At 47.2% G+C, this 17,737-nt stretch overlaps 1 protein-coding gene across 1 annotated transcript; it reads left to right on the top strand.

Moving 5' to 3' along the window:
* Positions 1-1,659: 1,659 nt before the first annotated feature.
* HEATR6 (HEAT repeat containing 6) lies at positions 1,660-17,427 on the top strand. The gene is made up of 20 exons (XM_027698690.1): positions 1,660-1,793; positions 2,753-2,860; positions 3,272-3,412; positions 4,541-4,656; positions 5,045-5,159; positions 5,386-5,487; positions 5,894-6,031; positions 7,072-7,358; positions 7,646-7,823; positions 8,106-8,312; positions 8,958-9,057; positions 9,276-9,634; positions 10,394-10,516; positions 11,008-11,094; positions 12,038-12,172; positions 13,270-13,392; positions 14,470-14,594; positions 15,207-15,303; positions 15,693-15,897; positions 16,411-17,427. The coding sequence occupies exons 3-20, from the start codon at positions 3,275-3,277 to the stop codon at positions 16,959-16,961; spliced, it is 3,186 nt and encodes a 1,061-aa protein (XP_027554491.1). The 5' UTR covers positions 1,660-1,793; positions 2,753-2,860; positions 3,272-3,274; the 3' UTR covers positions 16,962-17,427.
* The last annotated feature ends 310 nt before the right edge of the window (positions 17,428-17,737 follow it).

Here is a 17,737-nt window from a genome sequence, read left to right as displayed (position 1 = left end):
CTGCAGCTTCCTTGCTTCCCTAAGACATCAGTTTTGATGATTTATTAAGACTTACATTTTTAACAATATGATGTTGGTTAATGTTGGAAGATGTTCCTACAATTAATGAAATTTTCATAGACTGACAGGGGAAGAAAGAGACCATTTTATGTCCCCTACCAGATGGCCTAGGCCAGCTGCTCACTTTTTTCTTTGAACTGTGATTCTAATGACTTCTCTGTCCTTTGAAGTCTGCTTGGAGCTGCTGAACCAGATGTATTTGCATGATAGTAGCAGAGCACGTTTAACAGTGGAGGACTTGTGCTATTTTCCCTCATGGCCACTGCTGGAAGCTGCAGTTTGGGGATTTGGAGGGGTGAGTAAACCCGGAGTATTGCCAGGCACTGGTAAAATGTGTCTTGGTGTAACATCAGTGGCTTCAGTGGAGTTATTCCCAAAACCACAATGTCCTTACCCACCCCCAGCAGCTGCTCCCCTTGGAGCAATGTCTGGGCTGGGCTGGCACAGAGCTCTCTAAAATCATCCCTGCACAGCAATAATAACATGCTTGAGACTGTCTCTGTGCTGTGTTTCCCTGTGCCTGCCTTGCAGAAAAGTTAGGGTCTTTTGAGGATCCAATTGTAAAGGATAAATGGGATGATAAAGGTAAGGAGCAGAGCAATTAGCCACAAGCAGCCAGCCCAGGGCACTGGTGGCACAGCATGTACTTTCCTTACTCGAGGTGGTCATTGTGATAGGGAAATGGAAGGAAGGTAAACCAGAGGTAAGGCTTTGCCTGGCTGTGACATGGAAGGAGAGGACACCGTGTCCTGGCCCCTGAGCCCTCCTGTTCTCTCCCAGGTGATGCAGATCCAGTGCTGGCAGAGGTCCACGTGCAGCAAGGCAGGAACACTTGGCTCAGCCCCGTTCAAGTGAATGTCCCCATCAACCAGGGCCTTTCAGTCCTTGGCTGCTCTCCCGGGATCCTGTTCACAGGGAATGGCAGGAGACAGACAGCTGATTGATGTCACCCATCAGTGAGAAATTAATTCCAGTGAGGTGCAGATCCTGTCTGGATCGATGTCTGTAAGGTGACGGGGTTCCTGTTCCCAACCAGTGCTCCCAGTGTCCCCAGTGCTGTCGGGCTGAATGTCCTGTGTCTGTGCCTAAAACAGGTACGGACAGACCTGTGTTCAGGACAGAGAGACGAGGGTGTGGGACAGGAGCACCTGTGGGCCGTGTCTCATTTTGGGTTACAGCCATCACATCCTCCCGGTTGGATATTGGGAACAATCCTTCAAGGAAAGCGCGTCCAGCCTTGGCACAGGCAGGGGTGGAGTCCCCAGTCCTGGAGGGACTGATGCGGCACTGGGGGACACGGGTTAGCGACGCACTTGGCAGCGCTGGGGGAACGGCCGAACTCGAGACGGCCTTGGAGTCCTTTCCCAACGCGAGTGACTCTGCGGTTGCACAGTTTTCAAACCCAGCCCGGGCGGGATGTCCCACACACGGGCGGCCACCGCCACCTGCCGCGGGCCCGTCCCTGTCCCCGTCCCCTCCCTTGTCCCCGCCCGGCCGCCGTACCCGCGCGGCCCCGGAAGCTGCGGTTGCCATGGCGGCGCGGGCGGGGCGGTGGCACGGCAATGGCGGCGGCGGCACCGGCCGAGCCGGGCCCGGGCGGGGCGCTCCGGCGCTGCCTGGCCCGGTTCGGGGCCCCGCGGCCGCGGCCCGACCGCACCGAGCTGCACCTGCTCTTCGACCAGCTCATCTCCGAGAGCTGCGGGCCCGAGCCCGCGCCCGCTCCCGCGCCGCAGGTACCGCCGGGGGGGACGGGGCGGGGGCCGGCGGCTCCGGCTGACCGCGGGGATGTGCCCGCGTGGGGAGGAGGAGGAGGAAGAGGGGTCGCTCGCACGTGTCGCGGCGTGTGCGCACCCACCATCCCCGCGTGGTGCCGGTGTGTGGGACACGCGTGGGTGTGCGGGACACGCGTCCCGAGGGCGGTGGTGAGCGGGTGTTCTCCCCACCGTGCCCCCCCGTGGGTGTGTGACGGTGGCCTGGAGACCTCGGAGGGTCCCGCCGATGCCCCGTCGCAGGAGCCCGGAGGGTCCCACCCCGCGGCAGGCAGGGATGGTCCCGCACGCCTTCCGCGCCCTTGTGCTCTCCTCCACCTTACTCCTGCCTCCACCCTTCCCCACCCGCTGTGGGACACAGAGCTGCCCTGTGCCCGAGCCCGCGGGTGGAGGTGGTGGGTGACACCGCTGGGTGGGACTGTGGGCACGGGGACTTGGCGATTTTCATAATCTGTTACTGAAAACATAAAAGGTCTTTAAGCCTTAAAGCTGAGCGCTGTGGTTGTGCAGAGTGGACGCTGCTCCCTTGGGAACACGTTATTACACTGACTTACTGGTTTGTCTTCATTTTAATTCCAAAGCAGAACTACTTTGCACTTTGGAATGAATTGGGTTTTGGACTCTTCTGTTCCTCGATCTAACTATTTTTTGGCTTTGTTTTGCTGCCATGTTTAAGTGGTGTTGCCTGAGCAGCACTCCTGCAGCCTGAACCCCTGTCCCTGTATCCCTGCGTTGGGATGAAGGTCTGTGGGTAAATGAGGGGCAGCTCACGAGCTGGGCATTCACTCATTTCACTGCACTGGCCGTGGGTGCTGGTGTCAGTGGTGCCCTCACACAGACCTGGCTCTGTGATCAAAGCCTGAGCCAGGTTTCCACCCTGGCTTTGTAGTCACTAAATAATGAACAGAGGCTTTCTTTTCCAGGATGTTTGTGCTCTGCTTGTCCAAGCCTGCCAGCTGGTTCCCCTTGATCAGGAACATCTTGTCAGCAAAGTCTGTCAGCTTATCCATCACTTGCTTAACAGATACCAGGTAGGAAAAGTTTGGTCTTGTCCCTCCTTTCTCTCGTGCTGGTTCCTGGTCCCCCACTAAGCCAGGGGGTCCTCTGTCTTTTTCCAGGGCTGTGGAGCCAACCTTCAGGCAAAGTTTCTTGTATTTTCACTGTATTAGTTAGTTATTTTTGGCTGAGGTTCTGATCTGGCTCTAGTATGACTCCTTATGTAAAACCAGCTCTCAGTCGGAAGTGATTCACCATCGGAAATGCTCTTGGCTTTAGGACACTTGTGCTGATTTATCCATTGCTCAAGTGTCAGCTGATTCTGTGCTGGTGTGTGATTTTAACAGCCAGATTGCCCCAGTCCATGACCAATATCTGTGGGTTTATTGACTCCAGCAGTACACAATGATGTCAATCTTGAACACAGTCCTTTTCTGTTGCCACAGGTGATGGTTGATGAGCAGAACTTGAACTTCCTTCTCTCCTACTGCATCTCTGCTCTGAAGCAGTGCAGCTCCTGGACACACGTTGAAATTCTGCAAGCCTTAGCAGCTCTTTTTTACAATAATGGGCCTAAATGTCAGAAGGTGAGCTTACAAACTAAGAGGAGTTACAACAAAAACATTTGCACCAGTTTGCTGTTTCTACTTTATTTTATTCCTGAAAGAAAGAATAAAAAACTTCTCAAATTGTGTTACTTTCCATGCTAAGATTAGTTCCCATTTAAATAGTGATGAGAAAGTTGAATTTCAGGTGTACATACTAATAATAAGAGAGAACAAGATTCTTTTCATGTGGGATACCTTTGTACCTGCAGCTGCAGGGACCCCCTGGCCCGAGCCCTTAAGGAAGGGCACCAGGCTTAGTCTGCAGACCAGTCACCCTGTGAATCAGGCAGGCAGAACACAGGGAGCTTCAAATTGCACATTACTCCACAGGCTCCACTGAGGATCCTGAAATTCATCCTGTAACCAGACCAGGTGTTTATTGTGCAGTGGGCTCGGAGCTGTTTCAAGTGGAGACTCTCAGGTATCAACCCTCTGTGAAGCTCCTCGTTGCTGCAGCGTGACAGTGTTTGAAATGCTGAATCCTCCTGCTGTCACCAGCTTGTGGCAGCTTGCAGAGCAGTCTCTGGGCTGAGCATGGGGTGGTGATGCTCACAGTTTTGGAGCTGCCAGCTTGTGTGGGTTTGTAGCCCATGTAACAGCAGCAGTTTGGTGCAGCAGTTGTTCCTAGCTCAGCTTCATATCTGGGAAAAGAGCATAAACTGGGACTCAGCTGAGCTCACACTCGATCCCTTCTTAATGCAAAATAAGAAAACTTAGGGAATTAAGATTTTCATGCCGTTTTTTATAAACATAATCTGCCTCTGGAATCTGGAATTGCAGCTGACAATTTTTAGGATTTGTTTTACTTCTCATTATCCTACTCTGGTTTTGATTGGTAATAAATTCAGCTAATTTCCCTAAGTCAAGTCTGCTTTGCCCGTGAGGGTAATCAGTGAGTGACCTCTCCCTGTCCTTAATTCATGAGCCTTTCCTTTTATTTTCTCTCCCCTGTCCAGTTGAGGAGTGATGGAGCAGGTTTGGTGGGCACCTGGTGTCCAGCCAGGGTGCAGCCACCCCACGTAGCCACATTTAGGTGCCAACCCCAAGACCCAGGAGGCTGAGGGGGTCATTAGCTGCCCCCTAATGACTTTTGGTGTTTTGTTTCAGTATCTCCCAGATTTGCTGGGCAGGCCTGGGCTCCTGGTGCAGTTCAGTGACCCCGCTCAGCCAGACGTGGAGCTCAGGAGGGCAGCGGTTCGCAGCATGGCAAACCTGTGTCTCAGGTGGGTACAAACCTTTCTGGGGGGTTTGGAAGAGCTACATCTGCCAGCACAGGGCCAGCAAGGTGTATGTGCATGAAATTTAAAGCTTTAGTGCTCCAAGATACTGTGTTATAAAACAACATACTCTTAGTCTTACAGAAATAATGTTATGGGGATTAGTTTAGGGAAGAAAAGAAAAGGTTTTGTGCTCTCTGGTCCCTGCAGTGATTCTTTGTGCAGCAGGTTTCCTTTTGTTCTCTGTGTGGTAGAGCTGGTCCCTTTCAAAGAACCATCCAATCATCTGGGGCTCTTCAGGCTAACAGAGGGCTTGGATATGAGTTTGTGTAACTTTATGAGCCTGTGGACAGACTGTAAACCAACCTTTTGTCTACTCCTGCTCTAATTTTAGTGTGCCTGGACAGCCATACTTGGATGAGCCCTACAGAAGTGTCTGTTTTCAAACTTTCCTAAGTGTTCTGCAGTCTTCAAAAACCTCTGATGTAGATGACATCACTTTTTGCATGGTAAGTGTGAGTCTAATTGTCTAAAATACTGTGATTAGGAGATTGTGCTGCTGGAATATATGAAATTTGGAATGTTGTCAACTGAGATTTTGCTTTAATAGTCTGTAATTTTTTATTCTATCCCTGTAATTATGCTGAGCAAAACTGTAATTGCCTATAAAGTTGCTTGAAAGATGTGAACCTTGAGTGATTTGGGAAGGAAAAGTAAGTAATTCTGTGTTTTCAGTTACTCCAAAATGCACTGAAAGGCGTCCAGTCGCTTCTCAACGGTGGGAAGATGAAACTAATGCAAACTGACCAAATTGGAGCTCTTCTTGCAGTATTAAAGGTAAATACTTAAATCCATCTGGAGAAAGAGGCAGACACTGGAAGGTTCCAGATATTGTTAAGTGGGAAACAGAAGATGAGCAAGAGGGAGCAGAGAAGCCTGAGCGTGGGGGGAGATGGAGTGTGAGATATAAAGAAAAAGACACTGACTTTCTCTCACAGCATCTTAACTGCACAAAAGTGACAGAAAGATGGGAAGCTTGGTTTTTTTTGGGACCTATTTAAAATCCTTCTGGATATAGTTGAATTTCAGAGGTACCAGGGCTATTCCATGTGAGGAGAGGCAAGACCTGGGGGAAGAAGGAGCACAAGCCCAGCTGAAAGTTGGTGAACACCTGAGTAAATACACGGTAAATGTTTGTGCATCAGGGAGGGGCAGAACACTAACATTTGTATTCCTGCTGCAGAAATGCATGTTCCACGGGCTGCCAGGACTGAGCATAGAGGTGCCCCCAGCCCTGTACCCTGCTCCGTTACCTCAGTATGATAAAAGGTCACCTGTCAAACAGGAACAGGCAGAACCAGCCAGCTTTAAGCAGACAGGGGTAAGCTGGGATGATCCTGATTCTACAGCATGTTTGTTGTGCTTGTGTGTTACCTGCCATGAAGATGTCTCTTCGTGTTCTGAACCTGGGATAAATTCAGTTCTTTGCTTTAAAGGTATTGATTAGAAATTCTGCACTGAGTAAAACTGCTTTGTGAACTCAGCTCTGCAGAGATTGGCTTTCCTGGGTTAAGCTGTGTTTAACAGTTACTCATCCATAGCCAAGAATTCCTGGCCTGCAGGCACGGGATTGATGGGTGCAGACTGGCCAAAGCTTTTGATTTTATAAGTTACATTTTCTCTCCTAACACTTGCACAATTGTTTGACTCTTCCTTAGGGAAGTCAAGTTCATCTGAAGACTGATTTCTTGCCTCATCTGCTCTGCTTAATCCTTCTACAGGTTATTTTTTAACCCTGTAAACATTTTGGATTACTGATTATCTGAAAGACATTAGAGAAAATAAAGTTGTATACTCATGTTGACTTGTTTCTTTTTAGGTGTTGAATACCTACAGTAAATGTAAAAGAATTACAGAAGTATTTAATGTTCTTTAATCACTTTTGTGTGAAATGTGATTTTTAAATAAAATTTTTCTTGGAAATACTTTGCTTTACTGATAAAGAATCCAAAGCTTAATATTTGAGACTCTTCAATTACAAATGCTTGCCTACACTAAGGTATTACTGAACTGATGTGACTGTTTCTACTAATAAGCAGAATTTATAAGCTCAGATACTGAAGAGTGACTGTTTCTGTAGTTGCACAGACATGTAACTGCATTTATGTATTGGTTAAGTATTGGCTACACTAAATCTTATCTAAAAACTTGTTTAGAAACCTGTATAATGTGATGGTAATATACTATACAGAGGGCTTGATTTATTATATTAAACTCTGCTTTTATTCTGGTTTAGCAGTTACTTTTGTTTTCAGATGAGACCCTTTTCCCTTAGATTTACAACTACAAAACCTTTGCACATCTTTCTAGGTATTATTTCAAAAGATTAAAAAAAAAAATCCATTTTTTGTCTTTAAACAGAACCGAAGAAAAAAATCCAAAGGGAAACAAAAGAAGGGAGAGGAAGAGGGAAGAGAAGATTCGGGGGATGCAGGAAAGGAGCCAGTCCTTGGAGCAGACATGCTGAAATTGCACCTGGGGGATGTGCAGAACAGTCCTTGTCCGGATCCTCGGCCTCGTGCCTCGGGTGCTGCATCTGTGTGTGCTGGGAAGGAGCCCTTGTCCTCCCAGGGCTCTGGCTGGAAGAGGATCAGCAGCAGTGAGTCGGAATATTCTGATGCTGAAGGTGGAATCCAGAGCAAAGTGAGGTGATTGTTGTGCACACAAACATAAAACACGAGACACTTCCACAGGGTCCTCACACTTTGTTCTAATCAAAACTGCTGAGGAAGTCACTTTCCCTTTTGATTTATGAGATGATACAAGAAAATTGAAAAGCAGTAATTTGTATTGCTTTGAAAGTAAATTTGTTCTTCCTCTTCCTGTTCTTGGTCTAAAGAATTTCCTCTCACAGCCAGCCACTAATACGAGTGAAAGAGGTGAAGTCCATCAGTTTTTCCTGCTGTTTTCATGAACCTTTTTGTTTGTTTTTAAGATCTTACCAAGCCAATGTTCGTCAAGGGGCCCTGGCCTGTTTCCTCTCTGCTATAAAATCAATAGAGAAGAGAGTTCTTTATGGCTACTGGTCAGCATTTGTCCCTGATGCCCCTGGTATTGGCAGCCCCCAGTCAGTGTCCCTGATGACTATTGCTCTGAAGGACCCTTCTCCAAAGGTGAGGCACTTCTGAGTACAAAAATTGTTGTGTTTTTCCCCATATTAATCTTAGGAGTTGTTGTCTCTGGACTTCAGTAAATATTTGGCTACTGTATAACTGTACCACAAGAAATAAATAGGATGTATTGGCTAAGGATTGGTTCTATACTTCCTAAAGTTACTAGAAAAAATAGTTGGAGTTGAATTTTCTCTTGCTGGAGAAAGATTTTCACGCAGTTAAAAATTCTCAATTGGCTCAAAGGAGGTGTCGAGAGGTAAGAGAAATGTTTTATCATTTCAGACCCGTGCCTGTGCTCTTCAAGTCCTCTCAGCCATCCTGGAAGGCTCTAAGCAGTTTCTCTCAGTTGCTGAAGATGCCAATGATCACAAGAGAGCTTTTACTCCCTTCTCTGTCACTATTGCTTCCAGCATCCGGGAGCTGCACCGCTGCCTGCTGCTGGCCCTGGTGGCAGAGTCCTCTGCTCAGACACTGACACAGATAGTCAAGGTAACTGCACTGGAAGGGTGTCAGATGCTGCCCAGGAGGTGATGTTAGTCTGTAGATTAAGTCCTGAAGAAAGATTGCAGAGAAATGATTGTGGCTGTTGAGGACTTTGGTGTTGGGAAATAGAATGTTGTCATCTCACAAGGCTTCTTTGACCGAGTCATAGAACCCCAGAATGGTTTGGGTTGGAAGGGACCTTAAAGGCCATATAGTTCCAATTTCCCTGCTGTGGGCAGAGGCACCTTCCACTAGACCAGGTTGCTCAGAGCTCCATCCAGAGTCCCAGGGATTTTTTTCAACACAATTCTCTTGTTTCTGCTTTTCCTTAGTCTTTTTGGAGCTGAATGACCCTATAAAAGGTTCATTCTGAAGACTCACGTTGACTTAAAAACTGTAATCCAAATTGATAAAAATATTTTTCCATAGGCTATTGAAATTCCTTGGCCTTTATGCCACAGTATTAACTCCTTTTTCTTCGAAGCCAGGTTTGTAAACAGTTTTCACACAGAAGATAATTGGGGCCTTTGTTTTCAAGTGCCCTCACATAATGAGCTGAGTGACTTAAATTACGAATGTAAAAACAAACCTGTGGAAGGCCAGGCTGACAGTGTAACCATCACCCCAAATGTGTTCTTTTGTGTGTTCCAGTGCCTTGCAAACTTGGTTTCCAATGCACCCTACAACCGATTAAAGCCTGGGCTGCTGACGAGAGTGTGGAACCAGATAAAGCCCTACATCAGTCACAAAGGTTTGCATTCTCTCTGTGTGTGTTCTGTCTTCATTCAGCATTGGTTATTACCAACTCTGTAGATTCCCTTCCTCCTCTGTGCTTCATAAATACAGAATTCACTAGCAATAGATAAATGTTTATATGTTCTAATCTGTCTTGTCTGAAAGCTGCTGATGGAGGGTACTAATGGACTTGTTTTTTGGCTCTTTCTTTCCCCACCCTGTTTTCTCCTGCAGATGTTAATGTTCGAGTTTCCAGCCTGACATTATTAGGGGCAATAGTGTCTGTCCAGGCCCCTCTGCCAGAGGTGCAGTTACTTCTGCAGCAGCCCAGCTCTTCAGGGCTGAACAACAGCGGCAGCACAACCCCTCGGCGCTTTAATTCCTCTGAGCAGTGGAGGAAAGCTCTCCCCTCAGAAGGGGAGCCTCTGGAAAATCTAGCAGGATGTGTATCTCCAGAACCCTGCTGGCTGCTCCATCTCTGTGTTTCCATCATCGTTCTGCCCAGAGAGGATTCCTGTTCTGACAGCGACGTGAACTTCCCGTCCTTGTCCAGCGTCTACGAACCGTGTCCCCTCCGGCTGGAAGCCCTGCAGGTGGGATGAGCAGCAGCTTTGGGGCAGTACCAAACTGCCTCCTGGCAGCCACACCTCAGTCGTGGGTTCCCTTTGCTCCACGCTCTCTCAGGGAGATTTTTATCTTCATTGTTTTAAAATATTATTCGGTTGTGTGTGCTGGCACCTGGTGAAGGCTGTGAGTCCTCCCCGTGCAAACTCCTCCACAGAGAATCTAAATGAAAGTTTTGCTGGAAAACAGTGGGGAAGAGCCCTGCAGTCAAAGGACAGGGAACTGTGGAACGATGCTGGTGTGACTCGAGGAGTACCTGTGAATGTTGAGGCTTGGCCTTGTTTTCCTCATGTAACCACAGAAAAGAGTAAGATTTTGTAAAATGCATCCCGAGAAGTCTCACTCTCTTCCTGGAACAATAAATAATTGTTAAATCCAGCTTCACAGAAGGCAGCAGCAGCATTACAGGAGGTACAGAATGTCTTGCTCTTGCACTCTTGCTTATTTTTTTAGCTACAGGAGTCCTCACTCACAGTAAATAATTCATGGTGTTGCTACCTGATAGTGCTTCTGTGGCTCTTTTTTGAACAAGATAATGGAGCCAGGGAGGTTTTTAATTAGCTCTAGTATTCTAGAAGTTGTGCTGCAAGGTGTATCTGTTACATCAGAGTTCAGTACATGGTCCCAGGGTTGATTAGCCCATTAACATCCTCTCCGTGTGTATTTGGGGTATTTTGGGTTAACAGAAGGGAAAAACACAGAGTGGAATTTCTTTTGTCCATGTCTAGGTGTTGGCTCTTCTTGTGAAAGGTTATTTCCCTATGGCTCAGAGCTATTTCCTAGAACTTGGAGAAGTGGCCTGCAGATGCATGGAAGAAATGGATCCCTCCATTCAGCTTCATGGAGCCAAAGTAAGAGCAGAGGACACATCAGCTTTGTTTTACCCAATGAGTTTTATCTGAGTGTGATGAATATTCAGAGCATCTGTGTGTGTGATGTAGAAATGCAGTACCCTGACACTCTGAGAAATGCACCTTCAGCTTCCAGTCTTGAAGTCTCAGCAGAATTTGGTTGCTCTGCTGAGTCACCAGGAAGCTTGGGAAGTGCAAGGACTGGTCCTTCCCTGATTTAGCATCAGCTGGTGCAGGGACTGTAGTCTGTTACCCAAAGGAAAGCTCAGAGAGATTTGTCTTTGTGCAGCAATTTTTCTAGCTGAAGGCCTTGTGTAAGAAAGGCTTTTCTCAAACTTCTTCACTAGCAGGGACAGAATAGAGTCCAAAACAATACTGAGTCTTTTATTTTTGCTCCCTGGGTAAGTGTAGTCCTAGATGAAGGTTGCTGTAGTTCCTTGGTTCTTGAGTCATCCCTGCTGAAGACCTCCTTGGTTTTTCTTCCTCTGCAGCTTCTGGAGGAGCTGGGCACAGGTGTCCTGCAGCAGTACAAACCTGACTCACCCACTGCCCCTGCCCAGAGAGTGCCAGTCAGCCTGGTAAGTGTGAGATTTCACTGCACTGGACTCTGCAAAGTCACTGGCATGGATACAGATAAATCCTGCAGGGAAGCAGGAAGGGACTCGGTGCTCTGTGGCTTTACAGATGCTGATATGGACAATTTTTGTAGACTTCCTGCATTATTTTGGCAGTTTTTGTCAGTAGGGAGGTGTGTTGGTTTTTATTTTACATGATGTTAACCCTGCCTCTCTGCCTTTCCTCTTCCCACCTCTTCCTGCCTGCTTGAGATCTGAGGGCTGGAAGAACAGCACCAACTCTGCATGTGTCATTACTGCTGCATAAAACTTTTAAGGTTTTGGTGAATTTGTGTTGTTGAAGAGCCAACCTGCCTTTCCTGGCTGCTCACAAGTGCAGAGAGAGTGGCCAAAATCACAATAGATGTGAAGGCAGAAAAATTCCTTAGCTGTTTTTTGCCCAAGTTTGCAGAAGCTGAGGAACTGGCATCCCAATTGGTAACACAGGCCTGTTTAAGTCTTGCTTCTGTGAACAGAAGGCAAGTTTAAAAATTTTCTTGGCTCATGCTGAGTTTTGAGCCTACAAGATGGGAAATGTGTTCAGTAGCACCAGGTTCCTGTGACTTGCTATGAATGTAAATTGTCAGGCAAATGAAAATACCCAGCTGTGGATTCAGGAATGGGATTGTAACTCCCCCTAATGCAGTTTAATCTGAGTGTATGTGGCCTTGAGAAGGAAACAAACAGAACTTGGTGAAAAACTGCTTGATAGCAGTACTAAAGTGTCTTTAAAATGTTTCTGAATGCCAAATATTTTGGGCTCCAAACAATTGTAATCCCTTCCATGTGTGATCATGCTTGCTGCTCTAAGTATTTCTTAAAGACAATCATCTTTAAGACAATCTATTATAGAACTTATGTGTAATTGCTGAGTTTAAATGGGTAAACCTGGCTGCTTCTCCTGTAGGTTGTGACTTTCTGGAAGATGATGTTGAATGGCCCTTTACCTGGCACTCTCCAGAACTCCCCATATGCCACTCTCCAGACAAGTGCCTGTGATGCCCTGTCCTCTATCTTGCCAGAAGCTTTCAGCCTTCTGCAGGTAAGAGAACATACCTTTAAATGTGGTATGTTTACCTTTGAGGCTTTTTCCTTGACCACTGGATTACAGTAGTGTAGAGCCTTTTAAAACTTATTAGGAGAGGGTGAAGAAAGCTTCCAGAATCATTAGTTTTTTTACATTCTGAACCTTGTGACTGTTGAAGGCTGGAAAAGGCAATGTTGGGAGTAATTAGTCTGTCAAAACAATTAAACTGTGGGTCACAGCCCTGCCATGAATACTCAGCCTTGGAGATGTTGCACAGGAGATGGAGGACAAGGATTTTGTGGCATGAGGGAGGGGTGAGGGATTGTTATTGTGCTGGTTAATTCTTTGAAGAGCCAGCTGAGCCAACAGCCACAGCCTGACGTTGTGCACCCATTTCCTTGAGTGTTTTTTAGTTTTGGCTGGCTCTGAAAACACCAGCCTGTGGTGATTGCCCTGGCAGAAGCAAACAAATGTGTTGGCCTCACTCTGCCTTTGCAACATGAAATATGCTTTTAAACATGAAAGCCTTGGCAGTGGATCCCCACTGCATTGTGCAGCTCCTTCTGTGTCACCGTGCCCTTGCTGGGGAGTGCTCTGCCAGATCTCATTTGCCCAGGAATTGCTAGTCCAGCAGTATCTCTGGAATTCTCCATCCAGCTTCTCCAAGTACAGGGTGTACTTCATCCCCCTGCACTTTGATCCCATGCACTCTCTTGTCCCTGTGGCCACGTGGGGTCAAGTCAGTGCCCACTGTGACCCTTTGTCATGGGCTGGTGAACTGACAACCTGCCCAGGATGAACTTACCCTGCCTGGCTGTCCTGGTTAATGAAGGGGAAAAGAGGGAAGTAAGGAAAAAGCAACCCATCCACTCTGTTTTACCTCTGATGGGTGATGGTTAATATTTTGGTTTCCTTTGTGGTCTTCCCTAACAACAACGAGATCCTGTTTGCTGGAAGTGTTCTCGTTTCCCACGTGGGATCCTGGAACACCAGTGAATTTACTTTTAACTACGCTCTGAGTGGAAGCTCCTATAGATCCCACATGTTAGGGTCTTCCAGAGTGTTTGTGTGTGTTTGTGGGACAGAGATCTCTTCAGTCCCTCCCGTTGCAGGATGACCAGCAGATCCTGTGTGTGACGCTGCTGCTTGGCCTGAACCACAGCGAGAACCCCCTGGTCAAAGCCGCTGCCGCGCGCGCCCTGGGAGTCTACATCCTCTTCCCTTGCCTCAGGCAGGTCAGAGCAGGCCTACTTCCCTCCTTCTCAGCCACTTCAGAAAGGGTTTGATGAACCATAAGTTGTGGAACGTGGATTCTTTTGAAATTAATTGGTTTTACTTCTGGTCTGTCGTGTATTTGTAGCTTTTCCTTACTGGCTCCAGACCGGCTCTTGCCTTTTGTGTGAGAGCAGAACCAGTGCAGCTTTAAGTGGATGAAGCAGAAGCCAGAGTGCCTCGTGAATGAGAGGAGAAGGAGGGAGGTCAGGATCTTCCCTGAGCTCTTAGGGGTGGAAGTTGGAGAGGTTGGGTTGGCACAAAGGAGCTGTAAGAGGTGAGGTAGAGCTGGGCCAAGGGGAACAGCTCTGCAGGGCTTTGTGGAGTTTAATGGTTGGATTCCCTCTTACAGGTCTTTTCCAACCTTAAGGATTCTATGTTTTAGCAAATCTTTAATGTGAAGGCTTCAGTTTTGCTTAAAAGTAAGAAATAAGAGTTTATTTAGAGAAAAATGCTATTTGGTTTCCACAAAAAATCACATCTTGGCTGAGCTGTAAGACTCGGAGCTTTTGCCATGTGGCCTTAAATAAATGATTTTAATAAATAAATTATGCAGTAGCTGAAATTGGGGTTTGATTCCAAAATATTTCCAAAGAAGATCCTTTACCATAGGCACATGTAATGTGCCACAGAAGAGATGATCAGACAGGCAGCTCAACAGGGAGTTTGGAGAAGCAATTACTTTAAGAGTGGGATTTGATGACTATAAGATTGGCAGTCCAAGTAATTATGTTAAATTCCAAAGTAACTAAAGCACCAGTGAAATTAAATAATAGGTTGAAGCCTTTCAGCAACAGCTACCCGAGGGTGGTGAACTTGGTCAGCATTCAGGCTTGGGAAGTTAATTAAGGTTAGACAAAGCTGTACAGAGCTTTGTTAAGCTTAAAAGGTGTCACCTAAAAAAGAAGAGTATATGAATAGAGCTGGTCTCTCCACAGGTATCATTTTCCCTAGAAAATCCAGAATGTATGTGTTTTACTTAAGGAAATGACCTGAGTTTTGGAAACCTTCTAACTTTGCAGCAGTTTTTGCTCTGACAGGATGTGATGTTTGTGGCAGACACAGCAAATGCCATCCTGAATTCCCTGCACGACAAGTCTCCCAACGTCCGTGCCAAGGCAGCCTGGTCCCTGGGCAACCTGACAGACACTCTGATCATCAACATGTACGTAAGGACACCTTGGCCTGGGTGTGACACCTCTCTGCCATGTCCCCAGAGTGTCAGACACAGGGCACTGGCCTACAAGAGGACATGGCCTCAGTTTGAAACCATTCTTCCCTGTCCTACACATGCTCTTGTAAAAAGCTTCTCTGTAAGAGAGACTCTCTCTACATTCCAAGTTTACTTTCTGGGTTTCTATTCCTTGTATGTTTCTTGGTGTGATGACATGGTTCCTTTACTTTCAACATAACACAGAAGTAAAAGTAATAAATATTTAACCCTTCCTCCAGCCAAAGACTGAGGGAAGCCCAACCTACTGTTACATTTTTAACAGGAGAAATAGTTATCATATATTCCTGCTACAGAATTGCCCCTGAGCAATTCCTTGCCCTCTGTTTTTTATTACAGACTTAACCATTGCTAACCAGCTTTCTTGCATTGATAGTTTGGTTTTAAATTAATAAACATAGTGGTCACATGCAGAAAGGTCTGCCTTACATATTAGCCCTCTGCAGAGTGAAGGTTGTTTGTTCATGGGCCTTTATAAAGGGTTGTAGCACATCTTTGGGGATGGGTCAGCTGAGCTGGGTGTTCACAGGGTGATTCTCCTGCCAGGCAAACCATGGGACAAAGCTTTCAGGAGGACCTTTCTGATCTCCTGCTGCTGAAATTGTTACGATCTGCCACAGAAGCATCCAAGGACAGAGACAAGGTAGGACTGAGGGGAAGGAGGGTGGAGCTGGTGTAGTTAACTCTTGCATTTTTATTTTAAAAGGAAAAAGTTTCTTTGGGTCTCTTTGCCCCAACAGATGGGGGGAGCTGTAGCTCAGCATCCTCCCTCGAGGGCTGGTGTTTGGAGGTTTCCTGTGTTGTTTGACTTGCAGGCCACTTGATTGTGCTTTTCCACAGTGCAGGGGTTTTTGGTTTGGTCTGGGGCCATTTGCAGTGAATGATCTTTCTGGTGGCATTTAGGGAGTTGCCATGTGATAAGAGCACCAGTGTGATTCCAGCCGTGCTCCTTGTTGGCTCCGAGCGTGATTTCACGGCAGGCTGGACAAACCTGGAAACCAGGGTGGTGGGTTTTGTGTCTGTGCCTTCCAGGTGAAGAGCAACGCCGTCCGTGTCCTTGGGAACGTGCTCCACTTCCTGCAGCCCTGCCACATCTCCAACCCCAGGTTCAGGGAGGCCATCGAGGAGGCTCTGCAGGCCCTCATCGGCACCGTGCAGAGCGAGGCCACCATGAAGGTTCGCTGGAACGCCTGTTACGCGCTGGGGAACGTGTTCAGGAACCCTGCCCTGCCTCTCGGTGAGTCCTGCTGCCCCCTGCACCCACACAGCACTTGGGGCTTTGGTGAGATCATCTCTGCTACCAGTGTGGTGGAGAAGAAGCAAACGGAGCTGGGTGTTGCTGTCAGAGCTTTCCCAGAGCTCTTCCCAGAGGAACAGGCTCAGCTCCTGCCAGTGCCAGCCCAGGTGTAACTGCTGTGTTCAGCTGGATCTGTCACGTTAGAGGAGAGTGTGAGGATGGGGTTATGGCTGTGAATAGATGCCAAATGTCACTTTTCCTCTTGAAAAAGTTCAAGAGGAAGGTTTTTTAAATTTTTAATTTTTAAAGAATTTTTAAACTAATATTTCGTTTCATAACACCTGGTTCTCTCACTTTAACCACAATAAATACAATAAATATAAGCCCATTAAATATTTAAGAGATATAGTTACAGTTTTGTAAGTTACAGTTTTGTATATTTTAAAATACGAAATATTAAAAAGAGGCTGATTAAAAAGGGGGCTTTGGGGGGTTTTTTGGGGTTTTTTTTAGGAGAGGCTCCTTGGACCACTCAAGCATACAGTGCACTCTCCTCAGTGGTCAAGTCCTGCAAGAACTTTAAAGTGCGAATCAAGTCGGCCATGGCCCTGTCCATCCCGAGCAGGAGGGAATGCTATGGCTCCACGGAGCAGTTCTGCCAAATCTGGAGTGCCTTGGTGGTGGCCTTGCAGAGGAGTGAGGACACTGAGGACTTCCTGGAGTTCAAGTACAGCTCCAGCCTCAGGACGCAGATCTGCCGGGCTCTGCTGCATCTGCTGCGGCTGGCGAAGGGCACGGACCTGCCCGTCATCTGGGGCACCATCAGGGACCACGGGGAGGCCCTCAAACCCTACATCCTGCAGTACCTGAGCTCTGGGGGGGAGGACAGCGACGCGGGGACACCCACGGACCTGGGAGAGAGGGAGAGAGGATTGCAAGGAGCCATCGACCATCTCAGTGGGATAGAGAAGCAGCTGGGGGGCAAGGCGAGGGTGAGAGTGTCCCTGTACCTGGAGGATGTCCTGACAAACCACGCCAATGCCACGGAACTAACAGAGGCTTAGAAGGAAACACCCACTTCAGTGACCAAAACTTCCCCAGGAAGCACTGAACTGTGTTCCCTCACACAGGGCATCCAGAGGAAACATTTCCTGCTGCTGATATTAAGTATTTTATTTCGAACTTATTCATGATGCCTGATGAAAAAACCTCTAGAACTTCATTTTTATATTATTATTTTTTATTGTTGTGCTTGGTGAACTCTGAAGTTGCCCTCCTCAGGGCTGGTTTGTGCATTCGCTGTTACAGTGTCACCACTTGGAAAACAAATGCCTTTTCCTTCTTTGTCTGTTTTACAAAGCAGCCTCTTCCCTCAAAGCTTATCTCAAGCATTTTGTTCCTATTGCTGCAGGATCCAAAATCATGTTTGTAAAAGAGGGGGCTGGAAGAATTTTGTTTTTCAGAGCACTGCAAATGTTGTCGCTCTTGTGTTCCTGCAATAAACCCAAATATGCCAATATTTGAAGAATAGCTCAGAGCAAACACCCTTTGCCTTTACCTCTCTGTGTTCCCAGTGTCAGACACCAGGCCTGCACCTCCCTGCTGCCTCCACTCATCCTGTCTTCCAAAACCTCACAATTCCCTGTGTACAGGTGGATGGTGCTGTGCTGTGTGAGCCAGAAAATTCCGAGTAGGTTCTCCAAGGATGGAATTTTGGCTCTTCAAGCACATCTGTGGGAGGTGCAGTGATGTTCTAAACAGCCTGTGGGTTCGTTTCTGATTCTGGAGTTCTGTCCCCTTCCCCTTCCTTCCCGCTGGTGTTACTTACTCTGTGTTTGCT

The sequence above is a fragment of the Neopelma chrysocephalum genome, unplaced genomic scaffold (genome assembly GCF_003984885.1).
Source record: "Neopelma chrysocephalum unplaced genomic scaffold, ASM398488v2 Primary Assembly neopelma1_132, whole genome shotgun sequence".
Lineage (NCBI taxonomy): Eukaryota > Metazoa > Chordata > Aves > Passeriformes > Pipridae > Neopelma > Neopelma chrysocephalum.
The sequence above is the reverse complement of the archived record's forward strand: the minus strand, read 5'-3'. Positions and strand labels throughout refer to the sequence as shown.

Coding starts and splice junctions, on each gene's coding strand:
- HEATR6 (XM_027698690.1), top strand. CDS start 3,275: ATGGTTGATGAGCAGAACTTGAACTTCCTTCTCTCCTACTGCATCTCT. Junction 11,095..12,037: donor AGAGAGTGCCAGTCAGCCTG/GTAAGTGTGAGA, acceptor CTTCTCCTGTAG/GTTGTGACTTTCTGGAAGAT. Junction 14,595..15,206: donor GACACTCTGATCATCAACAT/GTACGTAAGGAC, acceptor TTCTCCTGCCAG/GCAAACCATGGGACAAAGCT.